Below are 21,667 nucleotides of genomic sequence, written 5' to 3' on the forward strand. Positions count from 1 at the left end.
TTAGTACCACTATTCTATTTCTTTGAGCTCTTTAATTGTTTAATTGTGAACTAAATGAGGAATGAATCTAACTCTGCAGCGCTGCAGCTTTACCCAGGCCAGACGAAGACGATTCGCTGTCTGCCAAAGAGGAAGAGTCTGCCTGGTCATGTGACAGTCCCTCTATCAGGGGGATGGAGAGCTCCGACGACGGGACGGACGAGTCGTAGATTCCAGAATCCCGAGGAGGCGGGACGTCCGGGCCAGAGGAGCCGGGCTCCTCGGTGTGGGCCGGGGCCGGTCGCTCTTCATCCTGGAGGACACAGGGAGCTGAGGAAGAGGAGGAAGACTCTTCGGGTAAAACTCCAGATCTGCTGGTGGACAATCTGCAGAGAAAAAGCAAATGAGTTCATACCCACAGTAAAAATTTTAAACTTTTCCATCACCAGATAAAAACAAAACAAATGAACTAAAGAAGACAGTTTCAATTCACTATTATTATTTAATCACAGCAAAAACACAAAACCTTAAGTATTTTTAGTCTAGTTTCTAGTGCAAATATCTTAGCAAAGACAAGAATAATGTTCAAGTAACTTATCAGTAAGATATAGAAGCTTGTTTTAAGTAAACAACTCTTTAGTATCGATAAAAGAAAAGCTCTACTTTCATTGGCTGAAACATCTGTTAGGTACAAAGCTAATGTTAGCATGAGGGCTATCACCAGCATGTAGAGAGAATAGCATGTTGGCACTAGCAGAAGGATGTGGCTTATCAGCAGCATGTTGACTAGCAAAAAATTACTCCTTACGCTGCAACAACATCAGGGTGCAAGTAAAACTAGGAGGAGGGTTACAACGAGCAATTCTTCATACAGAAGTCAAACACTTTCCAAACCTTAAACACCAGATTGAAATTCAACCACTTTCAAGGATTTCAAATGGCACCGATGAGAACATTTGAGGCAATATTGATATCTTATGTTCATAACGCTGCTATGACACATATAGCAGCATTCTCTACATTTCACAACTGCTTTGACATCTTCTGAGGAAAAGAACTACCTATTAGCAACATCTATTTAATAAACTACAATGTTTACTAAATAGATGGCAACAACTAGGTTTGTTGCAATGCACAATAAATCAATTAATGGCATAATAAATTAGAACAAGTTCAGTTGTTTACATTTGCATGATTTATCGTTTTTCTCTTGTCTTTCTACCAAAAACTGGATGATAAAAGTCTTCAGACTGGTGATATAGTCTGAACTAGGACCAATTTTGTTCACAGAGACTTTATAATTAATTTTATTTGTTGTTTCGTTTATTTATTTTGGATATTTAAAATGTCCTCCAGTTCCAGGGTTATATGTTCATCAGAACTTAAAGTTTATTGATCTTTGAGAATGCGTTCTTGTTTTTTTTTTTTGTTTTGCCATTGCTAGAAATTAGTTGAAAATGGTCTCAAAGCAACAATATTATTGTTTATTTCAATAACTTCTGGAATAACTTCAGACAAACCTAGCAACAAGATAAAAATAAATATTGGTTGTTAATATCGGCCCAGTTTTAGTTATCGGACCGATATCGACCGACATGTTGTGCATCTCTTCAGTGTAATAATGAGGAATGTGAGGCATTGAAAGGAAATGACAGCCGGACATTTCCAAAGCAGCGGACCTGGAAGTGGATCCCGGGACGGAGGCGGAGCAGTGCGGCGGCTGTGGACTGGAGCCAGAGGCCACCAGCAGCACGTTCCTCCTTGCTTCCCCTTCCTGTCCCTCCAGGGACGGCGTCCTCACTAGAACCTCGTTCAGCACCACGCCGGAGTCGAACTGTCGCTCCGGCTGAGGCACGGAGGAGGAGCAGGCTGGCCGCGGAGGAAGAGGAGCGTGTTTGGAGGAGGAGGAGTCCGACGGAGCCGAAGACGCTCCTGGGGGAGGCGGCTGCTTCTCAAACCAGTCCGGGTTCTGGCTGATGTGCTGGTGCATGTTGCAGATCGAGACGTAGAGCGAGCGTCCGGATTTGCTGCGGAAGTAGTTCCTCCTGGAGATGTTGACGGGCTGCTGCTCCGGGTCGGCCAACGCGGACTGGCTGGAGTGGAGCTGGCCGTAGAGCTGCGGCAGCTGATCCATGAGCTTCAGCCTGAACCAGGGGGAAAATAAACCTGAGAAACTGCTTCTGTTTATTAAAGGACACTCATGATGTTTCCTGGAACAAATTAGGTCTATGGTCTATAAAAAACAACTTCATTACATGTTTTGCACAAAATTATACTTATAATGACATTTTATTCTGGTCAGTTCTGCCTATTTTGATCTGTTTTAGGGCAGCTTGTCACTTTAAATCCAAACAAGCTGCTCCTGGCCATACCCCCCAATGTCAATGTTTACAGTTTCATGTGAAAATGGCTGCAAACAGGTGAGCAACTATGCAACTGTACATCTTTGAAAAGCAGAAGTGGAGCCTCCTGCACAACCGACAAGAATGCAGCTGGTGGTTTCTGGATGCTAAGTCAACAATAAAACCTATGTCTTTTCTAGAAGCCGTTGTATGGCACATACAGCGGTAAAACAAGCTGACCAAACGTGCTGGAGCTCTGCTGGGGTTGCTAGGCAACGGTGCAGTGCCTGTCAAATGTGACTCAACATTTGGGAGGTTTTTGAAATGGTTCATTTTCCAGACAACAAAAGACATTAACATATCGCCAAAAAAACAGCTGCGTGGCTTTAGATGCAGTTCAGATCCAAATGAAATTTTCACAACAGTTCCTCTTTGACCCACTGCTGGTGTCAGCCATGTTTCTACCTTGGAGCCAGACTCAGCGCCGTCGGGATGTCGTTTTCTGTCGAATAGTCAAAGTACACGGCCATGAAGCGGCTCAGCTCCGGATCCCCGCCGTCCTCGTTCTGCTTCGCCAGCCGCAGCTTCTCTGCAATCATGGCCACGGCCACGACAAACAGGTCGCCGTGCGATCCGCCGGTCGGGGAGCCGCAGCCGCTGTTGCTTCTGCGACCAACAGGAGTCTTGCCTCTGCGGCTTTTCTTTTCCACGTAATACCTGAGATAGGCGGAGACAGCAGTGAATCAATGCTGTTGGACAGTAAATAATAGTAGTTATATTATTTATTGTTTTTCTGCACAAAAAGAATTCACTCTGCTAATGCGCTAATAACTGAGCTGCTTTTTGTTTTTGCTAACTTTGAAAACGTTTAATACACTTTAGCTCCCCTAAATTAATTTTTCCACATAAACCGTAAAACACTAATTGACTTGGCTGTTTTGTAAACAGCTGTTATTTTTGTCTGGACCTTCCAGACCTCGCAGGTCTGGAGAAGTAGCATTCAGCTTCTATGCACCACAGATCTGCAAAACTCAACAACAATAAAGTTATGAGTGAAGATCAGATCATGCAGGTAGACAAGTTTGAACCGATATACTGTGTTATATCATATTGTGTCACTGACACATGGTAAGACTCAATATGGTTGAATTTAGCATTTAGCATTAGCTTTGGCTAAGTAACACATCAGAGTAGCACGTTAGCGTTAGCAAACCTAATGTTTATGAGAAGCTGAAAAGTTAGCTGCTAACTTTTCAGCAACTGCTGTATTCTAAAACTAAAAGGTGTGCAGTGTTGGCACAGAGGTAAAGCGCACAAGGCATGTATGGAGGACGACGTCCATCACAAGTTCAAGTCCCGGCCTGATGACCTTTGCAGCTTGTCTTCTCTGTCTCTCACATCCACCTTTCCTCTCTGACATCTGTTAAATAGAGGCCAATAGAGCCAATAAAACCTTTAAAATATTCTAACATAAAAACTCTTAAGAGATGAAGTTCCTTTTTGAAATCTGGTATCTGTTATTTAAAGTCAGGCCTGCAGGTGAGGACGGTTTTTAGGTGCTGACTTTTCTTTCTTTCATGTACATCTTTAATAAATTCAGGCTTTCAACATTAAAGGGAGTCGTACCGCAGGCCTTTAGAGCAGACGGTGATGATGAAGTTTGCTTCATCCAGCTGTCGGCTCAACCACGACATCTGACCCTCTTTGCACATTTCCAGATGTTCCCACAGGTCCAGCACCACCTGAATTGAACAATTGATTCATTACACCTTCACGTTTTGGGTAATTTCAGCTTTTCCAGATCCTGTCTGGATCTCACCTCGCAGCCGCAGAAGTCCTGCAGGAAATAGGCAAAGCTCTGGATAACACTGGTGTGTTTGGAGCAATCTCTGTTGGAGTAACAGATGAAAACTTTGGGGCGTGGCCACGGACGCTCGCTGTTCAGCGCTGCGCTCTGATTGGACGACTCGCTGCTCTCCTCGTCCAGCTGGCTGTAGATGTTTTCTAATAGCAAACAGAGGTCACAAATGTCTCACATGCTAAAGTAACATCTCTTGTTTGGAAGGTGAGAAACTAGTCAATTTGCATTGCTGAAGTTCACAGCATGTGATCTGGACCTATTCTTACACACCAACATCTTGGGATGCCTTCATGTTTTCTGATCTTTCCATATTCTTTCCAATTCATGTAAACGACAACTAGACTGTTCCTGCAGTTTTACTTTCTGTCTTATAAAACTAGTTAAGAGTTTCCTTTGAAACACAGTAGCATCAGAGGTCAGCATTAGCATTAAATAATGCTAATGCATTAGACCCAGGCTTTTGCTCAGCGTGCATTTTTGTCCCCGTGTGAGGACGCAGGGTCTTTGGAGTTGTGCTAAAAGCAGCCATCCAGATTAAAAGAAACTAAAACATGAGAGTTTACAGAATCCAGCATTAAAAGCGAATCATAAGAGCGTTTTTCTGATGCAAACCAAAAAAAGCAAACTCTGTCCTGCCAACAAACCTCGGTCTCGGTTCGGTTGAACTGAACTCTGGAGTGGCTCCATTTGCAAAGATGTTGGCAATTTTATTTGCATATTTTTCAATGACTCATAAATGATCAGCACTGACTGGCCGGCTGCAGGAACACATCATTTCCAGTATCGTTCCTATTTAACTTATAAATAATGTAAATACAACAATTGCTCAATCAGTTTTTGAGTACTTTACCCACCTCTGTGTAATACTAAGATAAATATCAGTGACATGTACTGTAGTACTTACTGCTGAGCTAGCAAAACTAGCTGTGCTATTAAGATAGTGCAGCTCTCTTCAGACTTGTGGGAATTATGTATGAAATGTTTCAAAAATATCCTGGCTGAGACGCTCCCAGGAGCTCTAACGTTTCACGAACAGTGACTCAGCAGCAGCTCTGAATTTCACTGGCTGACCTCACCTTGCTGCTTCTTGCGACACACAACAGTGAAGAGGGTGGCGAAGGCCGACATGATGACCAGCGGCACGGTGATGGCCATGGCACGAATAGGCCCCGCCCACGGGGAGTGGACTGAACGACAAAACAAACGCAGCTTATTCAAATAACTTTAACCATGATCTGGCTCTATAATACTCATGAAAGTACAATACAGCAACTATATATTACTTATGTGCATTGCAACACATCAAGGTAGACACTTATTTAAGACTAAATGCTAGAAAAGATGCATTAAAATGAAAACTGGTATCGTTCATAAAGCCTCACCCTGGCTGACGTGGTACTGCATCTGCCTCCTGGTCGTGTTGCTGTTGTCTCTAAGCTATGAAAACAAGACAAACAACTTATTGTAAATTTTTGAACACATCACAACATGATTTACATAGAACAAATGTAACAGCTTTCTTTCACCAATATTACAGATGTGAAGTTTGACAAAATTGTTTTATTTATTCTTCAAATTAATTTTATTCAATCTAAATAATATATTTACTGACATTTTTTGTATTTTGTATTTAATTTTGCCAGGTTTTGCACATGTTTTTAACTGTTATTATTAATGTCATGTTTCATTTTGCAGCAGCTCACTGCTGTCAGCTGCTCATTAGGAGTCATTGCTCTGCAGTAGTTTTCATTTACTATATTTTATTTAACGCATAGGGGCAGAGGCTGCTGGACCGACGTGAACCACCCACTCGACTTCCTTTTTTGTTGGAATGAAATCAACGAACCTGAATGCATCTGTTGTGAAGTCAACATAACAGCCATGAGACGATCAAAGATGGGTTACTTTATAACTTCTTCCAGACGGTTTGGACATTTTGGCATCAATCTACCAATACCAAATAAATACCGCCAATGCCAACACTGATACTTTTAATTAAATAGGATATGTCATCAAACTTCTGACTTTTAATTGTTTAATTGTCCTTTGAATAATTTTGTTCACACCTAGGACAGACTTTCAAAGTTCAAATTACATTAATAACTTGATTTGTGTACATTTTAACCAAATAATGCGCAAAAAATATATAATTTGAGAGCAAATCAAAACAAGATCTTTTCTGAGGTACCTTTGAGAAACTACAATAACTACCAAATAAAAATTCAAGAATCTGAAACGAAAGTGTCAATCTGATACTGACGCTGATATTGATATTAGTAATATTTTGATTGATCGCCCACCTCAACGCTCCATGTCTCAGACCAAGCATGAAGTAAAACCTGACCAACTCTTGTTAGCCACAAGTCTTACCTTCATTTTGCAAGCACTAAAAGGACACTACTGCCACATCCTGGATGAAATTATGAGGTTATGGAATATATTATGACATCTGTATGGAGTAGTTATAAAATGATGGTGTTTGAAAATGTACCTCTATTACGTAGGTTCCTTGTGTGACGTCCTGAAGGACACACGTCGTTCTGGCCTGGTTCAGGTCCTGCCAAAATAAACAACTAAAATCATACACAAATATCTTTTTTTTAGAGGCAGGCCTATTGCAATAGGCAATAAATCAATAAATCAATCAAAATAAATAGGGTTAAATAAATAACCCTACCCTAAATAAATAAATCAATCAGTTGCATGAAAAATTAAAACAAGCTCAATTATTAATTATGAAATTATTTATTGTTTTCTCTTTTCTCTCTCTCTCTCTTAACCAAAAACTGGAAGAAGAAAAAAAGTCAGTTTGGTGCAACTGGCCCTTTTCTGAAGGACAGAACTTTATAATTAATTTTATTTGTTGCTTCTGTTGTATTTATTTTGGATATTTAAAATATCTTCCAGTTTCATTGTTGAATGTTCATTAGAATATAAACTTATTGATCTTTGAGAATGTTATTCTTGCATTGTTATTTCAATGCCATTATATTGCTTAAAAATACTCCCAAACCAACAATATCATTGTTTATTGCAATAATTTCTGGACAATTCATTGTCCAGCAACATGTATTATTGTGACAGGCCTATGTAGGAGCGATACTTGCCAAGAAACAATCGAGCATGACCCGCCTTCAGACGGATCAAAACCAAATTAAAACTGGTTGACTGAGACCAACACTCAGTGCACTTGAACACCGAGTGGGTGAAGACGTCCCATGTTGTTCCCATGTGTCTGACTTACAGAGATTAAAGGGCCGAGCCGCTGGACAGACTTCAAAGAGGATGCAGCCAGGAGGGGGCAGTAAAATGTCTGCTCCCTCCACCTTCCAGTGCGGATCTAAACGAGCAGACGCTTCATGTGGTTGGATATTTAGGTCACATTATGGTCTCTCGAAGCACGCAGGAAAAGGTTTATTAGCATTTTAAAAGGCTAACCTGAAAGAACTGAAAACTCAGCTGTTGTTAATAAACGAACTTGCAATAGATGTGGAACAAGCAGGAAAAACGCTGCTTATGCATCAGCTAATAGTTCAGCTGTCTTCCTTCATTGCACCTTACAATTAAGCCCATAATTATTCATACCCTTCAGTATTATGTTTAGGGTGCTCAAAGTGGGGCTCGGGGGCCATTTGCTGCTCCTCGAAAGATTTTATATGCACAATCCATGAATAAATTAAATAAATTAGAAAAACAAACTACAGATTTTAAATTATATGAAAACATTTGAGCAAACAAAAATCAGAAAGGTTTCTTTCTGTTGTCTTGGTCACTAATCCAAGACTGGAGCGTTATTTTATTTATTTGTTTTTGATTGTTTTGCACATATTATTCTTGATACATTTCTTGCACAAACTGCAAAGATTTCTACTCATGTTTATACAACCTCTCCTTTTTTTTGAGTTGGTTCTTATTCTATGTTATTATTTAACTGATGTTATTGAGGATGTTTTATTGTAGATCTTTTTGTGTGACAGAGGAACCAAATCCAGTCGTTCACATGGACACTAAAGCTATAAATGACTGGGCAAAGTGAGAGTTCAACTATTAATTGACTGAAGATAAACAAACTTAAATTATTATTAACTTGAATATAACTTATAGGACATTTTTATTAGAAACATTTGTTATTGTGACAGGCCTACATGCTACTTTGAAAAAACAAATCAAACTATACTGGTATAATAGAAATATCTTGGTATTTTTGATAATGCTTCATTCACACCATGTATCAGCACACAGAGAGCCGTCAGCCTTACTGGTCTGCAGTGTTGCACCTTGAAGACCCCGTCCTGCCGCAGCCTGTAGTACAGGTAATACAGCTGGAAGTTGAAGGAGTTCGGAGCCAAATCAAACGTCACATGAAGGTTTGATCCAAGCTGAGACACGTTCAGGGTCTTCGGCTTCCAGACTGAGGAGACAGAACCAGAACTCAAATCCAAAACTCTGGATGTGTACCGACATGCAATGATATGAGATAAAAACATCAACATGCATGAATATGTAGCAACTTCTGGATCTATTTTTATTCTTACATCAAATCAAAAGGTTTCAGGTCTCATATTTTTTTTTTACCACAAAACAAATATAAATGTTATGTGTATGAATTATTTAAATTTTTACCTTTCAAATATCAAAAATCTCAAACTGTTTGAGGTGTTTCATCTTTTTATTGTGATGAAAGTTCTGCACATGTTGCAACTGACCTTCAAATTGTCTTTTTTTGTAAAATGTAAAACTTTGGAGTGCTTCTGTTGGGACGCCATCTTGGATATGTCACCGTCACTAAGCAAGCTAAACACTTTCTCCTCTTTTATCATCAAAGTTTTATTTATATCTTTCAGCGCTTTTAAATTATATGTGTACTTTTGCCAAAACCAGAGCACTAACATCTACTAATTGTCAGAGTCATACACAGCAACAAAAAAACACAATATATGTTGAAAATAGGTTCATACAGGCGACATTAGGGCATTTAATAAAATAACCAGCCTTTCCCTTGGATCAGAAGTTTATAATAACTTCACTCCAACAATTTTATTAAGTCATATTTGCTGAAACGATTGGATTTTACTTGTGCATCAGTGAATGCAGCCAACATGGCTTCACGTATGACGAACACAAAGAGGAACTTACATGGTTTACAGACCAGATTGTCCGATCCAAGCAGGATTTCACATGCTGTGAACAGGAAAACACATAAATATTTGACTTTCAGTATAATAAAACCGTTTCTTCTCTTCCCTGATGAATCGAGACACTTTAACAGGGTTTTAATTACAAAGTAATTCATCAAGCTCGTCCAAACGTGACTTACAGTTGGTCCTCAGGAAAGACGGAGGGAAGAAGCTTTCATTCATCAGAGACGGGAAAGGAACGACACGAACCATGTAGTCGGTGTCAAAGGTCAAACTACTGAATGGCTGACTGCTCAGCTTCTGCATGAGGAGAAAAATGCTGATTATTAAATCTAGTAGTCAGATTACAGCTGAGTGAAAGCAAACGAATAATCACAAGAAGTTTATTTTACACACTACTGTGCACCAGTCGTAATGTCGCCTCATTTCTTTACATTTATAACCTAAGTAACGAAAACCTTTCTGGCTTCAGTTCGGAAAGTGTGAGGATATTGCTCTACGCAGATCTCACCGTGCTCCTGAAGGAGTAGTTGAGCTGCCGCGGGTCTTTGAGGATCAGGTGCTGACACTGCTTCCCGTCTGGATTTTTGTCCTCCAGATAAACTCTGAAGCCTTTAATGTGTTCGATTCCTGCAGCGATAAGATGGAAATGTCGGTTTCATCTGTCCTCTCCATTCTTCTTTCTATACTCCCAACATTTAGAATATAGAAAAACGTTCTGCATGTCCTCTTCAAGGTTATTAGTTAGCTAAAACTGACAACATTACATTTTCACTTTAACGTTGCACTGAGTCAAACAATCCAAACTAATTGAACAAAAACCCTGTTCTTCTCCTCAGCTGTTGGAGGCACTGCACTAAGAACCACTAAAATAAACGACACAAATATCTCTTTTGTATTTGGCAAAAAACCATGAACCATTTTTTCTGCTACTGCGAGACTAGCGTGTTTGTTTTGGTTGTATTTACCCATAATGCACTGCAGTGTAGTCCAATTCCTGCTTTTGGATCAGTCTCCAATCTGCTTGGCGGTAAACCACACAGGCTGAAGTTTTCAGAGTTTGCTGTTTTGGTTTCCATAAGAGTTAAATTAAGCATTCATAGCTCCCCAGACGAACCGGACTTTCGAAACAAACGGACTAAAGTTTGATTAAAGTGGACCAAACAGGCCTGGTGTGAATGACGCAGCCTATGTCTGCAGTCCTGAATTAAAGTGAACCTCTGGCTGCAGTTTATGTTCCTCCAAATTCAAACTTTTTTTTCTCTAAATCAGAGTAAAATACTTTCGGAAATGATTATGGGACGCATTTCTGTGGACATAATTTGGACCTGTCCCTTTGTTTCCTGTCTTCACCCCTCCCATCCTCTTCCATTTGCACCCTCCTCCTCCCCGTTCTTCGCAACTAAATCTCCTCCTCTTTGAAAACATCTGTCTTGTAATTACACCTTCACATCCAACAGACATGTTTTTCCCATTAGCTCTGCAGGAGAGGCAGAGAAAAAGTGGAGGGACAGGTTTCTGTGTCCTGAGGCAGATTCCTAAACATGTTCTTCCTTTTCTCTCTGTGACTTGAGTAGAATTTGCATTTTAGCAGCAGCAGCTAATGCATTTTTACCGCATTGAGTGATTTGACATTGTGCACAGAGGATGAGTCATGAATTGGCTTTGTTTTTCCCGAACACGGGAAAAACAAGTGCAAAAAAAAAAGTAAAACTGCAGAAGGAAATCAGGCATTTCCGTTCAGTTCTGATCCCTGGAGTAATGCAGCCTGGCAGCAGCAGACAGAGGCAAACCGAATCCATCCAGAACCACTGAGCCATCAATTTCCAACGGCCATTATTATCAAAAACTGGCCTTAAACAGTCCAGACTTATCAAATGCAACAGGCGAGATATGAAGTTCTGATGAAGCAAAGCCAGGAGGAAATCCCCAGAGTAGCCGAAACATGAGCTCAGATTTATGTTGTTCCCAGACTGAGAGGAAGGCAGCAGCGTCTTTCTCGCTCTGATCAGGTTTTCATTCATTTTTAAACAAAAGTGAGCTTTTTATTTTGACTACGCTGCCATAATTCACTTTCCTCATCTTTTTTTCTGTTCATCAGTTGATGAGGTGACACTTCTCGTTTCCACAGCAGCTTTATGTTTCTAATATTTTCTATCTGTTGGACGTTTTAAGACCAATAAGACACAGTAAACACTGAGTAACTACGTACATTACCCTGTTATAACAACACATTATTACTTTATTGAAAGTTTAATACATAAAAAGATTTTTTAAAGTGTTGTTTATTTGGTATATTAGTCTTTGATATACCAAACTTTACATATAACTTTGTTTTGTCTGATTATAAAATCCAATTTAAAGATTAGTTACTTAGTACTTTACTAGCCTTTTTAACAAAAACACTGCAAAATTTTTTAAATTAATTTCTAAAGCAAAATTTTTAGTACTCTTTAAATAAGACAAAAGTAACTTCTAAGTAACTTTTCAGCATTCATTTGCATTACAAAAGAGAGCAGAACTACTTGGTAAGATTTTGTGTTTTTGCAGTGCATGTAAGCGTGACATGGATATTTTCTGGAAGATATCTGCCTCCACCGGAAAACAACAGGCAGGTTTGTCATAGAGAGAAAGAGAGAAGGGTTTGCCTTACCATACACTCTCTCACACACTCACACACACAGCTGTGTTTTCATATATTATGGGGACTTTATATTGACTTCTATTCATTTTATGCGGCCTAATCCTTACCCTAAACATCATATACCTGACCCCTAATCCAAAAACAGCTTTTCCCCTCATGGGGACCAAGGAAATGTCCCCACATGGAGCAGTGGTCCCCCCAACCCCACAATGTAGACAGAAATATGGTAGGTCCCCACGAAGACATAAAAACCTGGATCACACTCACACACTCACATTCCTTCACGGTCAAATCGTGGTATTGTTGTGTGAGATGTGATCCTTTTTTCTCTCCGCCTCCAGGTCCGATCAAAGGGACACACAGTTCTTGGTAATCTTAGTACTCTGAGCGGTTTAGGATCTTATTTTTCCTCTCTCGGCAGTCTGTCTTTTACCTTTCAACCCGACTCGTGTAAACACAGACAGACACTTGCAAAAGTTGCAGACAAACGGTACCTAGTGGACTTGCAGACCAGTGGACGACCACAGCAGCCTGGTCGTCACAGGCTAGGTGGCTGAAGGAGACGTTGGATACCTCATGGATCACGTGTTTCCCCAGTGGGTAGCTTAATGAGCAGTCTGCAAACAAAAAGTGAAAAAAAAGCAGAAGGATACCTCAGCACTTATTGACAACATATTTGCATGGCTTAAAGGGAACCTATTAAGAAAAAAATGACTTTTTGGAAGCATAAAAACAACATTAAAAAATAGCATTCCACCAGCTGTTTTCTGGCAACACGTTGATGTTTTTTAGTGTCTGGAAAAGAAACCGCTTCAAAGACCTCCTGATCAAATCACAATCAGAGGGCACTGGAGTTTTACCTGGCATCCCAAACTGAGTTCCAGCATGTTTGCTCAGCTGGTTCTACTGCTTTATGCGCTATAAAATGGCTGCTGACAAAAACAAATGTTTTGTTGTTGACTTACCATCCAGAAGCCACTTGCTACAATCTTGTTGATTGTGTAGGAGGCTCTACTTCTGCTTTTCAAAGATGTATAGTAGTATAATTATGCATCTGTTTGCATACATTTTTATGTGTGAGGGTAAACATTCACAGCTCTTTGGATTTAAAGTGACAAGACGCCATAAAACAGCTCACAATGGCCAAAACTGATCTGAAGTCTCATTATCTAAGTATTATTATGTGCAATGAACATATTTTGTTTAGACCAATTCGAATTTATTCAAGGAAACAAAATAGGTTAGGTGATATACTGGCCAATTTGGCTTCTGTACACAGTTTTGGCATTAATCACTTGTTAAATCATCAGTTCTGTTTTCAGTGAAACAAAAATTTTAACAATTCAATTTCCCTTCATCTGCTTGATTTGAACCATGTTGTTCTGCAGCCTTTTATGGTAAATATAAACACCTAATATATACCTCAGCAGCTGTCAATATTTTTTCAGGCAGGAGATTTTTGCCCTTTAAAGTTGCAGTGGTTATAAATAGCACTGAAGGATTCATTTACAAAGAAATCTTGCCATTTGTGCCATACTACACTGCAAAAAAAATGTACCAAGTATTTTTTGTGTAGTTTCTAATATAAATATTTTAGCAAATTTGATGTAAAACGTAAGATTTTTAGCAACATACGAGCTTGTTTTAGGTAAATAAAGTACTGCTTCTAATGGAAATTTATTTCACTTATGACTTTTTTCACATTCATAGATAAAATAATCTGCCAGTGGAAGATTTAAAACAAGTTAGCACATCTTGCTTGTGAGTTAGTTTTGTCTCATTTCAAATGTAATAAGATATTTATATTGGAAACTAGAACAAAAATACTTAGTAAGATTTTGTGTTTTTGTAGTGTAGTTGTCGTAAAGCCAAAGTCAGAAAATTGAGAGCTCCACATGAAACTCTTGATTCGTTGGTACAAAAGGACATGTAAGAAAATATCTGGTTCTGCATTAATGGGTCAAGAGGCCATGTCTTTGAATTACCCCCAATGCTTTATGAAAACTAATGATACCGCGGCTTTGTTGCAGGTTTGAGGTGGTTTTGTATAAACAGCATCTAAGATTTGAGCCTCTGGGTGGGAGGTTCCCCGGAGAACAGATAGCTGACATCTGAGGCAGTAACCATCAATGGTGCTTATTTTACTCCTTCTTGAAAAGTAACATTACCCAACTTTAAATTGTAATGTGTTCTGAGGTTTCTGTTGGTTCCCTAAGGGGCTGGTGTTGTCATCCACTTCAAAATGTGGATGATAATGTTTGTTTGCTCACCTCAGTTTATCAAACGCTAAGAACCATAAAGTGCTGAGGTATACCCATGGACCTTTGAACATGTAGCATCATTTTTTTAAATGTAAGTTTAGAAGTTTAGAAACTTTAAAGGGAATCAAACACCTAATAAAACAGGTCACAAGAATTATGCCAACAGTACAGAGGGCAAGCCAAAAGCTTAAAACATTCAAGATAACAGCAAAAAAGGTTCAAACTAAAAGTTAATTAGAGTCAAGCTAAACGCTAATAAGACTCAAGTTATCAGCAAATAGTCAGGCCAAAAACTAAGAGCCAAACTAACAACACATAAGATTCAAGCTAACAGATAATAAAAGTCAAGCCAATGATATTAAGCGTCAAGGTAAAAGGTAATAAGAGTCAAGCTACAAGGTAAAAAAACTTGAACTAGACGTTAATGAGCTAACAGTTAATAAAGATAAGCTAAAATCTAATAAGGGTCAAGTTACCAGCTAGTAAGGGTCAATCTAACAGCTAAACGAGTCAAGCCAAAATGTAATAAGATTTGGTCACCAAACATCCTTTTTTACCAGTTTGTGTCCATGTTTCACATTCTTGCTTTTCCAGGAACCATGGATTTAACATCTGACTTTTGATATTTTTTTTTGTCAAAGTTTTTAGAGAAATGATGGCAGATGAATGATTTCTGTTAGTTTCGGTAACATGTCTGCTGCTGAAACGAGCCAATCAGTGTTTCTGCCGATAACCGTAAACACGTAAATCATACATCAGTTTTGTTTCTATAACACAGAAAATAGTGAGATAACACATGAAGTGAGATGGATTGGAGGAAAAAGACCAAACTAAGGATGCAGGCAAAAAAAGGAGGCGTGAATTCAGACACAAGTCACTGCTCCTCTTCCTCATGGCCGGGTCATCTTCAGGCCTGAAGGAAGAAGGTCACAGCTGGCTACTCCTCTTCCTCCTCCTTCTTATCTTTCATAGAATTTAATAGGAAGGGAAAGGATTTTGTCACTATTCTTCTTCCTATTGAATCTTTGTCCTCAGATTTATATCATAAGACAAAGTCTGCGAGACAGAATTCAGTGAAAGATGAAGATGGGTCCCTCCTTCTCCTTTTGTTTCTCCTTCCAGTTGGGATTCAACTTCCAGGGTAGAAAGAAGAAGATGGATGATAGAGAGGCTTTGTCTCTTCCTCAAAATCTATATGTGTAAAAACCTCATTATCTCATTATCATCCTCTGAGATCTGTGTTTGTTATAAAAGAAAGAATTTATACAAGCACAGAGCCCTGTGGAACGCCACAAGTGACCCTCAAGTGGAAAGATTTGTTGTAAATACACATGTAAATAAATAAATCTTCCAATTGGTCCAATTATCAGGAAATATGAGATAAATATCCACAATTATGCTGATGATACTCAGTTATATGTATCCATGATGGATTCAATCCGTTGGGTGGATTACCGGCATGTCTAGAGGACATTAAAACCTGCATGACTCTAAAATCTCTTCTTTTAAATCCTGACAAGTCATAAATGGCTTTTTTTGGATCAGAACCTCTGAAAAATAAGCTGCTTAGTCAATCATAACAGAGCACATTGTGTTATTTTTATTTACTGTATTCATTACTTTATTGTTTTTAAATCTAAAATGAATATTTTCTAAGTAAGGTTGATTGTTGCAACGAATCGTGGATTCCTTTAACTTTTTGTTTTCTGTCAGTTATTTTTCTCTCATCTGCTTTGGCTGCATCAGCTGTCAACACCAGAACTAATCCTACATCAGTTCATGTGTTTCTTTTTTATGTCTCTGCTCGTCGTCCCAGACGGCCGCTTGTTGTGATTCTGTTGGAGATTTTATTGTGTCAATGGGGAAATTTTCCTCTCCACTGTCACTACATGCATGCTCTGCAGGAGACATTGCTATAAAGTCAATGACTTGATGCAATCTGCTGGGTTTCCTTAGATAGAAACTAAAGCCTTCAGGACATTTGAATGAAGAAATTTACAAATTTTAATAAAAAAGTTAATAAAATTTAAGATTCAGCAGCAACTCGGTTTAAATTTATTCACTGCTCATCAACAACCGACTGGAGGTCAAAGGTCTTCTCGCTTCATATTCTCCGTGACATCACTTGTTATAGAGAGGAGGCCTGACTCTCCTCCTACGTCCTCCATCCAGCTGGAGAAGAGGAACCACTGAGGTGTGTCAAGCAGGAAGGATTGTCACGCTAACACGCTCCAGTGCCTTAATTTGCCTCAAAGTATAAAGGTTTTAACTTTTATTTCTCAGAAGCAACACTTCAAAGTCCCATGACCTTCTGACCCCTCAATAATCCCAGAGATGCTGCAAATTTGGATAAAATTAAATTAAATATGTTCTCTAGAAAACATCTGTTCATCTAAAAGGGACCCAATGTGGATAAGAAAACACAAAACAAAAAACATTTTAAAAAATTAGATGAAGGCAATTTTTAAAAGAACAAAAAGACTTTTGAACAGTTATTATTCATAAAAATCTCCATGGAATTTGAACACTTCTAGATTTTGGACTTCAAAGTAATTTGGATATATAATGCAGATCCTGCAGCACTGAAAAACACAAAACTATTTTTGGTCTAATTTTTAGTGCAAAAATATTAGCACACTTGAAATAAGACAAAACTACTTCACAGGCAATGTCTCAGAAAGATGTGGGAGTTTGTTGTAAGTCCATAAATTCTTAATATTAATATTAAAAAGTGCTACTTTCACTGGCAGATTATTTTACTTCAACAAGACAAGTGTCTCCAGTGGAATTAGCATTTCATCATCAATACTGAAGAATTACTGGCTTCAAACAAACTCCTACATCTTGCTGAAAAGATACTTGTGAATTAGTTTTGTCTTAAACTGTAGATTTATTGCTTTAGAAGCAGGACCAAAAATAGTTGGAAAGATTTTATGTTCTTCCAGCCTTAGACCAGCACAAGCACACAAAACTGTGTCTAATGTATTAATAAATATGTGCTGCATTTGCTTCACTAAAAACTACCAAGATATTCAAACACACACACAAAAAGTGACGTACAAAAAGAGATTTTAAAGCCTTTCCTCACTCATGGTCACGGACAAAAGCAGGAGGCAGGGATTGGCCACGGCTCAGGAACTTGACTTTACGAGTTAAAGGAACAAAAGATGAAGGAGGCAGCGGATGGGGGAAGTAAAAGTGGCTGACACCGGGGAACTTTTTTAAAAAATAGAGGAAAACGACAGACAATGGCAACAATCTAATCATGATGCCTGAACGCTTATTTTTTTTATTTTTAGAAATATGCATTTTTTAAAATGTACTCAAAGCAGTAGATCTCATTTGGTGATGAATTTTCAGGGACTTTGGGAAAAGCAGGAGATGAGGAAATCCACACTGTTTGGGTATGAAGGATGAAATCTATCCTAATTTTAGTGACCACCAGACACAATAATAATGTGGGACTAAAGTCACAACATTTCTTACATTTTCAGCTGTTCTGGTTCTTTTTCATACTGCAATGTCAAACAATCCAAACTCTTTTAAAAAAACATGTTGCCTTCCTAACCTGTGGGGGGCGCTGCACCAAGAACCCCTGAAGGAAACAGTAATGGAGTGGCGTCAGATTTTCTCGCTGTAGGATTTCTCTTTTGTTTTTGACTAAATATCACAAGCCGTTTTTCCTGCTGATGCGTGCAGTGTTTTGGTCGTATTTACCCAGAATGCCCTGTGCTACAGTTCACTTCCATTTGAATGCAGACCAGAGTTAGATCACTTTCTAGAAAAACAAACTAGAGTTTTATTAAAGCAGACTAAACGTTAGGTTTAAGTAAAATTTAACTAACTAAAGGTCGGTGTGAATGCACTCTTAATCCAGATTAAAACTTCTTAACATAAAAAACTCAAAAACACCAAATGAGATTTTTGCAGGATTGCTAACGTTAAAAGGAAATTTTTTCAGCACAAATACATGCTGCCAAGACCATAAATGTGTTTAGAACCAATTACCTGCTGCACATCATGCTGAGTTCACACCACAAGGGGGCACTGTAGGCAACTACTCTCTTGTGTTGTTAAAATTAGTAGTGAACCACAAATAGGCACAGCCAATTCACCAAAATCAAAATCAAGATAAATCAGTCATTCAGTTCAGAGAAAAACTCACTGTCAGTCTTGAAGGTGACGAACAATTTACGAACTCCCTCTGCAGCAGACTGCACCTGCAAGACAGAAACAGAGACAATTTAAACTTAAAAATGGTAAAATGAGTAAATCAAAGCTCCCAGTTTATATCTAGGATTACACCCTTCATGCCAATACCTTAAAAGAGAACATGAACCCATTTTAATAAAAATATCCAGCTTCACACCATAAAGCATCACGACGTTTAGGTGAAGCGTGAAGTCAGAGCAGATAAGGTTTCTTCTCATCTGTAGTTCAATATTTATCTGGTTTTTATGACCAGGGATAAGACAATGGTTCCGTAAACATGTAACCAGTTATTAAATGTACCTTCTTGTTAGCTTAATTAGCTAGCAAATGCTTCTTGTTGTTAGCTTAATTAGCTAGCAAATGCTTCTTGTTGTTAGCTTAATTAGCTAGCAAATGCTTCTTGTTGTTAGCTTAATTAGCTAGCAAATGCTTCTTGTTGTTAGCTTAATTAGCTAGCTGTTATTAAAGGCAGCCTGTGGTTAGCATAAGCTGTTGGTATAAGAAGACTGCTGTTAAATAAATTAGCTAACTGCTTATGCTAACTCCAAAAAGAATAAAAGAAATAATACACTTAATGAAAATTAAAGATGAAAATCAAATGATATAGAGACACATTTTAAAAATGGCTTATAGATTAAATAAACCTACATCCACACATCTTTTCCCACTACATTTAAAAACTAAATAAAAACAAATGCATAAGGAATGCATTTTAATTTGTAATGTGTGTTTCTAAAGTGTGTCATCATATTTACCAATTAAATCATTTTTATACTTTCCCAGTAGCTTCTACAGCTTTGGAAGGTCACTCCTAACTTAACAGTATTCTAGTCAGTTGCAAAGCCAGAGGGATTTCATTGTCGTTCTGTTATTAGCATTGACACTTTGATAAACATTTTATTCTCTGCATTTTATCCATTTAACCATATTGGCACATGCTCAATCCATGCCAGAACGGTAAATAAGCAGCATTTATTCACAAAATTGGCAGCCATATTGGCTGTTGAGGTCAGAGTTGATGAAGAAACATCAACTTTCTTTGTTTGGAATGCAAAGTTTGTGGACTTTAATGACTTTTTCCTGTCTAAAATTGGGAAATTTGTAAAGAAAATACAAACTACATCATTGATCACTACATCCAACCCTGCAGCCTGAAGTTACCATATACTCCTTCTTCTCTCTCCTGCACAAAAACATATTATCCCTTCAGGCATATTTCAACAAAGGTCTACCAAATTTATAGCTCTCACATTGCCTTTTATGTTGTCCTACACATACAACTTTCCACTTTCAGTCTCGTTAGAGGTGTCAGGCTGTGGCCACATGCAAGAACCACAAATACACACCTGAAAGCAATAAGGTCGAACCCCAGCTGTGTGTGAGTGGATGCTATAGGAGGTGTAGCGTGCTTATTAGCAGCCACTGTACCACAACAACCCGTCCATACAAACACATACACATCTGCTGGTAATTACGTACTTGTGAAAACCTTCATTGGCACCCTGCATTCCTCAAACTAAACTAAAGCCCAAACTCAACTCCTGACCATCAACTTTGAAGAAGTCAGGTCAACAAATGCTATAAAAATATTTACTGGTCATTTGGAAGTCCTCAAACACTTTTTAATATTTTTTAGACGTTGCCTTCAGCATGCCTGCACTGCTGGGTTGACCTTTGACCCTCAGGTTTTACATACGGCTGTATGCCCTGATGTCCCACTGGCAGCATGAACTGAGAGGGTTAATTACAATGCAGGGAAGTTTTTTCCCCTGGGAAACAAACATTGTTGATGATTCTCACCAATAAGTTGGCTTTAATGCCACTTTTCTAAAAAATGTGACCAAGAACATTACGATCAACAGCGGCGTAAATAAGTAAGATGTATTTCTGCACCAGAATTGTGAACAGGAACCAAGAACCAGCAAAGGAAATGACATGATTGGAGGATTTCTCTTTTCTCTTTCGTCTTTGGCGAAAGACGACGAGTTTATTTGTGTAGCAACAAGACATTTCGAAATGCTTTGCATCATAAAAACAAACATAGAAATTCACTGAAACATTACATTTAGTCATCATTGCACATCATACTGTTCAATAATGTTTCATTTATATAGTTTCAAAAGCAAATCTAACCAGGTGTTCTAAAGTAACTCAGTGTTTCGGCTGTTTTGCAGTTTTCTGGGAGTTTGTTCCAGATTTGTGGTGCGTAGAAGCTGAATGCTGCTTCTCCATGTTCTGTTCTGGGATGCACAGCGCGTTTTGATCCACCTCAGTTGGATTACGTATTCGCAGCTCATAAAACAAACCGGACTTTCTGGGCAAACGGACCGGAGTTGCATTAAAGTGAGCTTAACGGGGCTAAAAAGCAGATAAAATGCGTTCTAACCGTTCAGACTCTGTGAAAATGTGTTTTAGTTCCACATATGGAACATGTTTGAGTTTCTGGGAGTTTCTGTACCAAGCCACTGAGACTGCCAGGTATGGGTCGCGTTTTCCTGCTGCAACCATCTCCAATAAGAAACAGTAAGAACAATAATAAAGCTTGCTTTAGGAAATCTGGAGGAGATCTGCTGTTTCCCTACAGGTAAAGACAGAAACTGCATAAAGTGAGAAGTAACTTTATTCCTCCTTTTCAGTTATTTTCTCCTCCTCTTCAAAGTTTAAATCAGATTCTTGCCAGAGTTTTTGACTGTTGCAATCAAAAAGCTTTCATTCTGTCACAAAAGGCTGCTATTGGCTGGAGCCGTGTGTGTTCGGACCCCCACTGGGGCAACATGGAGCTTCAATCACACGAACAAGGAGGAAACGCTGCCGCTGTCTGTCTGTCTTAATGCAAGTGTTTGTTACACAGAACCCTTCCTCCCACAGCAATTACCAGCTTCCTGAAGACGAATAATACTTAACGACTTTAGTCTGAGGGGGAAGGTGAGAGTTCGCACACCAAACTTCACCCAAAGCAACTCTTATTCTGAGCCAGTGACATTTCCTGCCCCCCCCCCAGTTCAAAATTAAGTTTCAATGCTGAATATTCACATCACAAAAACAGAAATTTGAACTTTTGTTTCAAATTGAAAAATCTAATTGATCCTTAAAGAAGTTTTGCACTGCAAAAACAGAATATCTAACCAAGTATTTTTGGTCTAGTTTCTATTGTAAATGTCTTAGTACACTTGAAATAAGACAATGCTAACTTAGTAACTTTTCAGCAGAATAAGTTTCAAGTTAATAAC

General features: G+C 38.7%; 1 protein-coding gene across 1 annotated transcript in view; it reads right to left on the reverse strand.

Moving 5' to 3' along the window:
• Nucleotides 1–21,667, reverse strand: part of il17rd (interleukin 17 receptor D) — a 33,886-nt gene that overhangs the window by 2,218 nt on the left and 10,001 nt on the right. The window contains exons 2-15 of the mRNA XM_055050130.1: nt 18,391–18,445; nt 12,459–12,581; nt 9,832–9,950; nt 9,500–9,620; nt 9,319–9,363; nt 8,442–8,593; nt 6,674–6,739; nt 5,565–5,619; nt 5,259–5,369; nt 4,141–4,325; nt 3,948–4,063; nt 2,787–3,038; nt 1,659–2,123; nt 94–365 (exon numbers count right to left, since the gene is read on the reverse strand). Of these exons, the coding sequence (XP_054906105.1) occupies nt 94–365; nt 1,659–2,123; nt 2,787–3,038; nt 3,948–4,063; nt 4,141–4,325; nt 5,259–5,369; nt 5,565–5,619; nt 6,674–6,739; nt 8,442–8,593; nt 9,319–9,363; nt 9,500–9,620; nt 9,832–9,950; nt 12,459–12,581; nt 18,391–18,445 (2,137 nt within the window). The remainder of the gene's footprint in view (nt 1–93; nt 366–1,658; nt 2,124–2,786; nt 3,039–3,947; nt 4,064–4,140; nt 4,326–5,258; nt 5,370–5,564; nt 5,620–6,673; nt 6,740–8,441; nt 8,594–9,318; nt 9,364–9,499; nt 9,621–9,831; nt 9,951–12,458; nt 12,582–18,390; nt 18,446–21,667) is intronic.

This window comes from Poeciliopsis prolifica, unplaced genomic scaffold (assembly GCF_027474105.1).
Source record: "Poeciliopsis prolifica strain line A6 unplaced genomic scaffold, Auburn_PproV2 SCAFFOLD030, whole genome shotgun sequence".
NCBI lineage: Eukaryota > Metazoa > Chordata > Actinopteri > Cyprinodontiformes > Poeciliidae > Poeciliopsis > Poeciliopsis prolifica.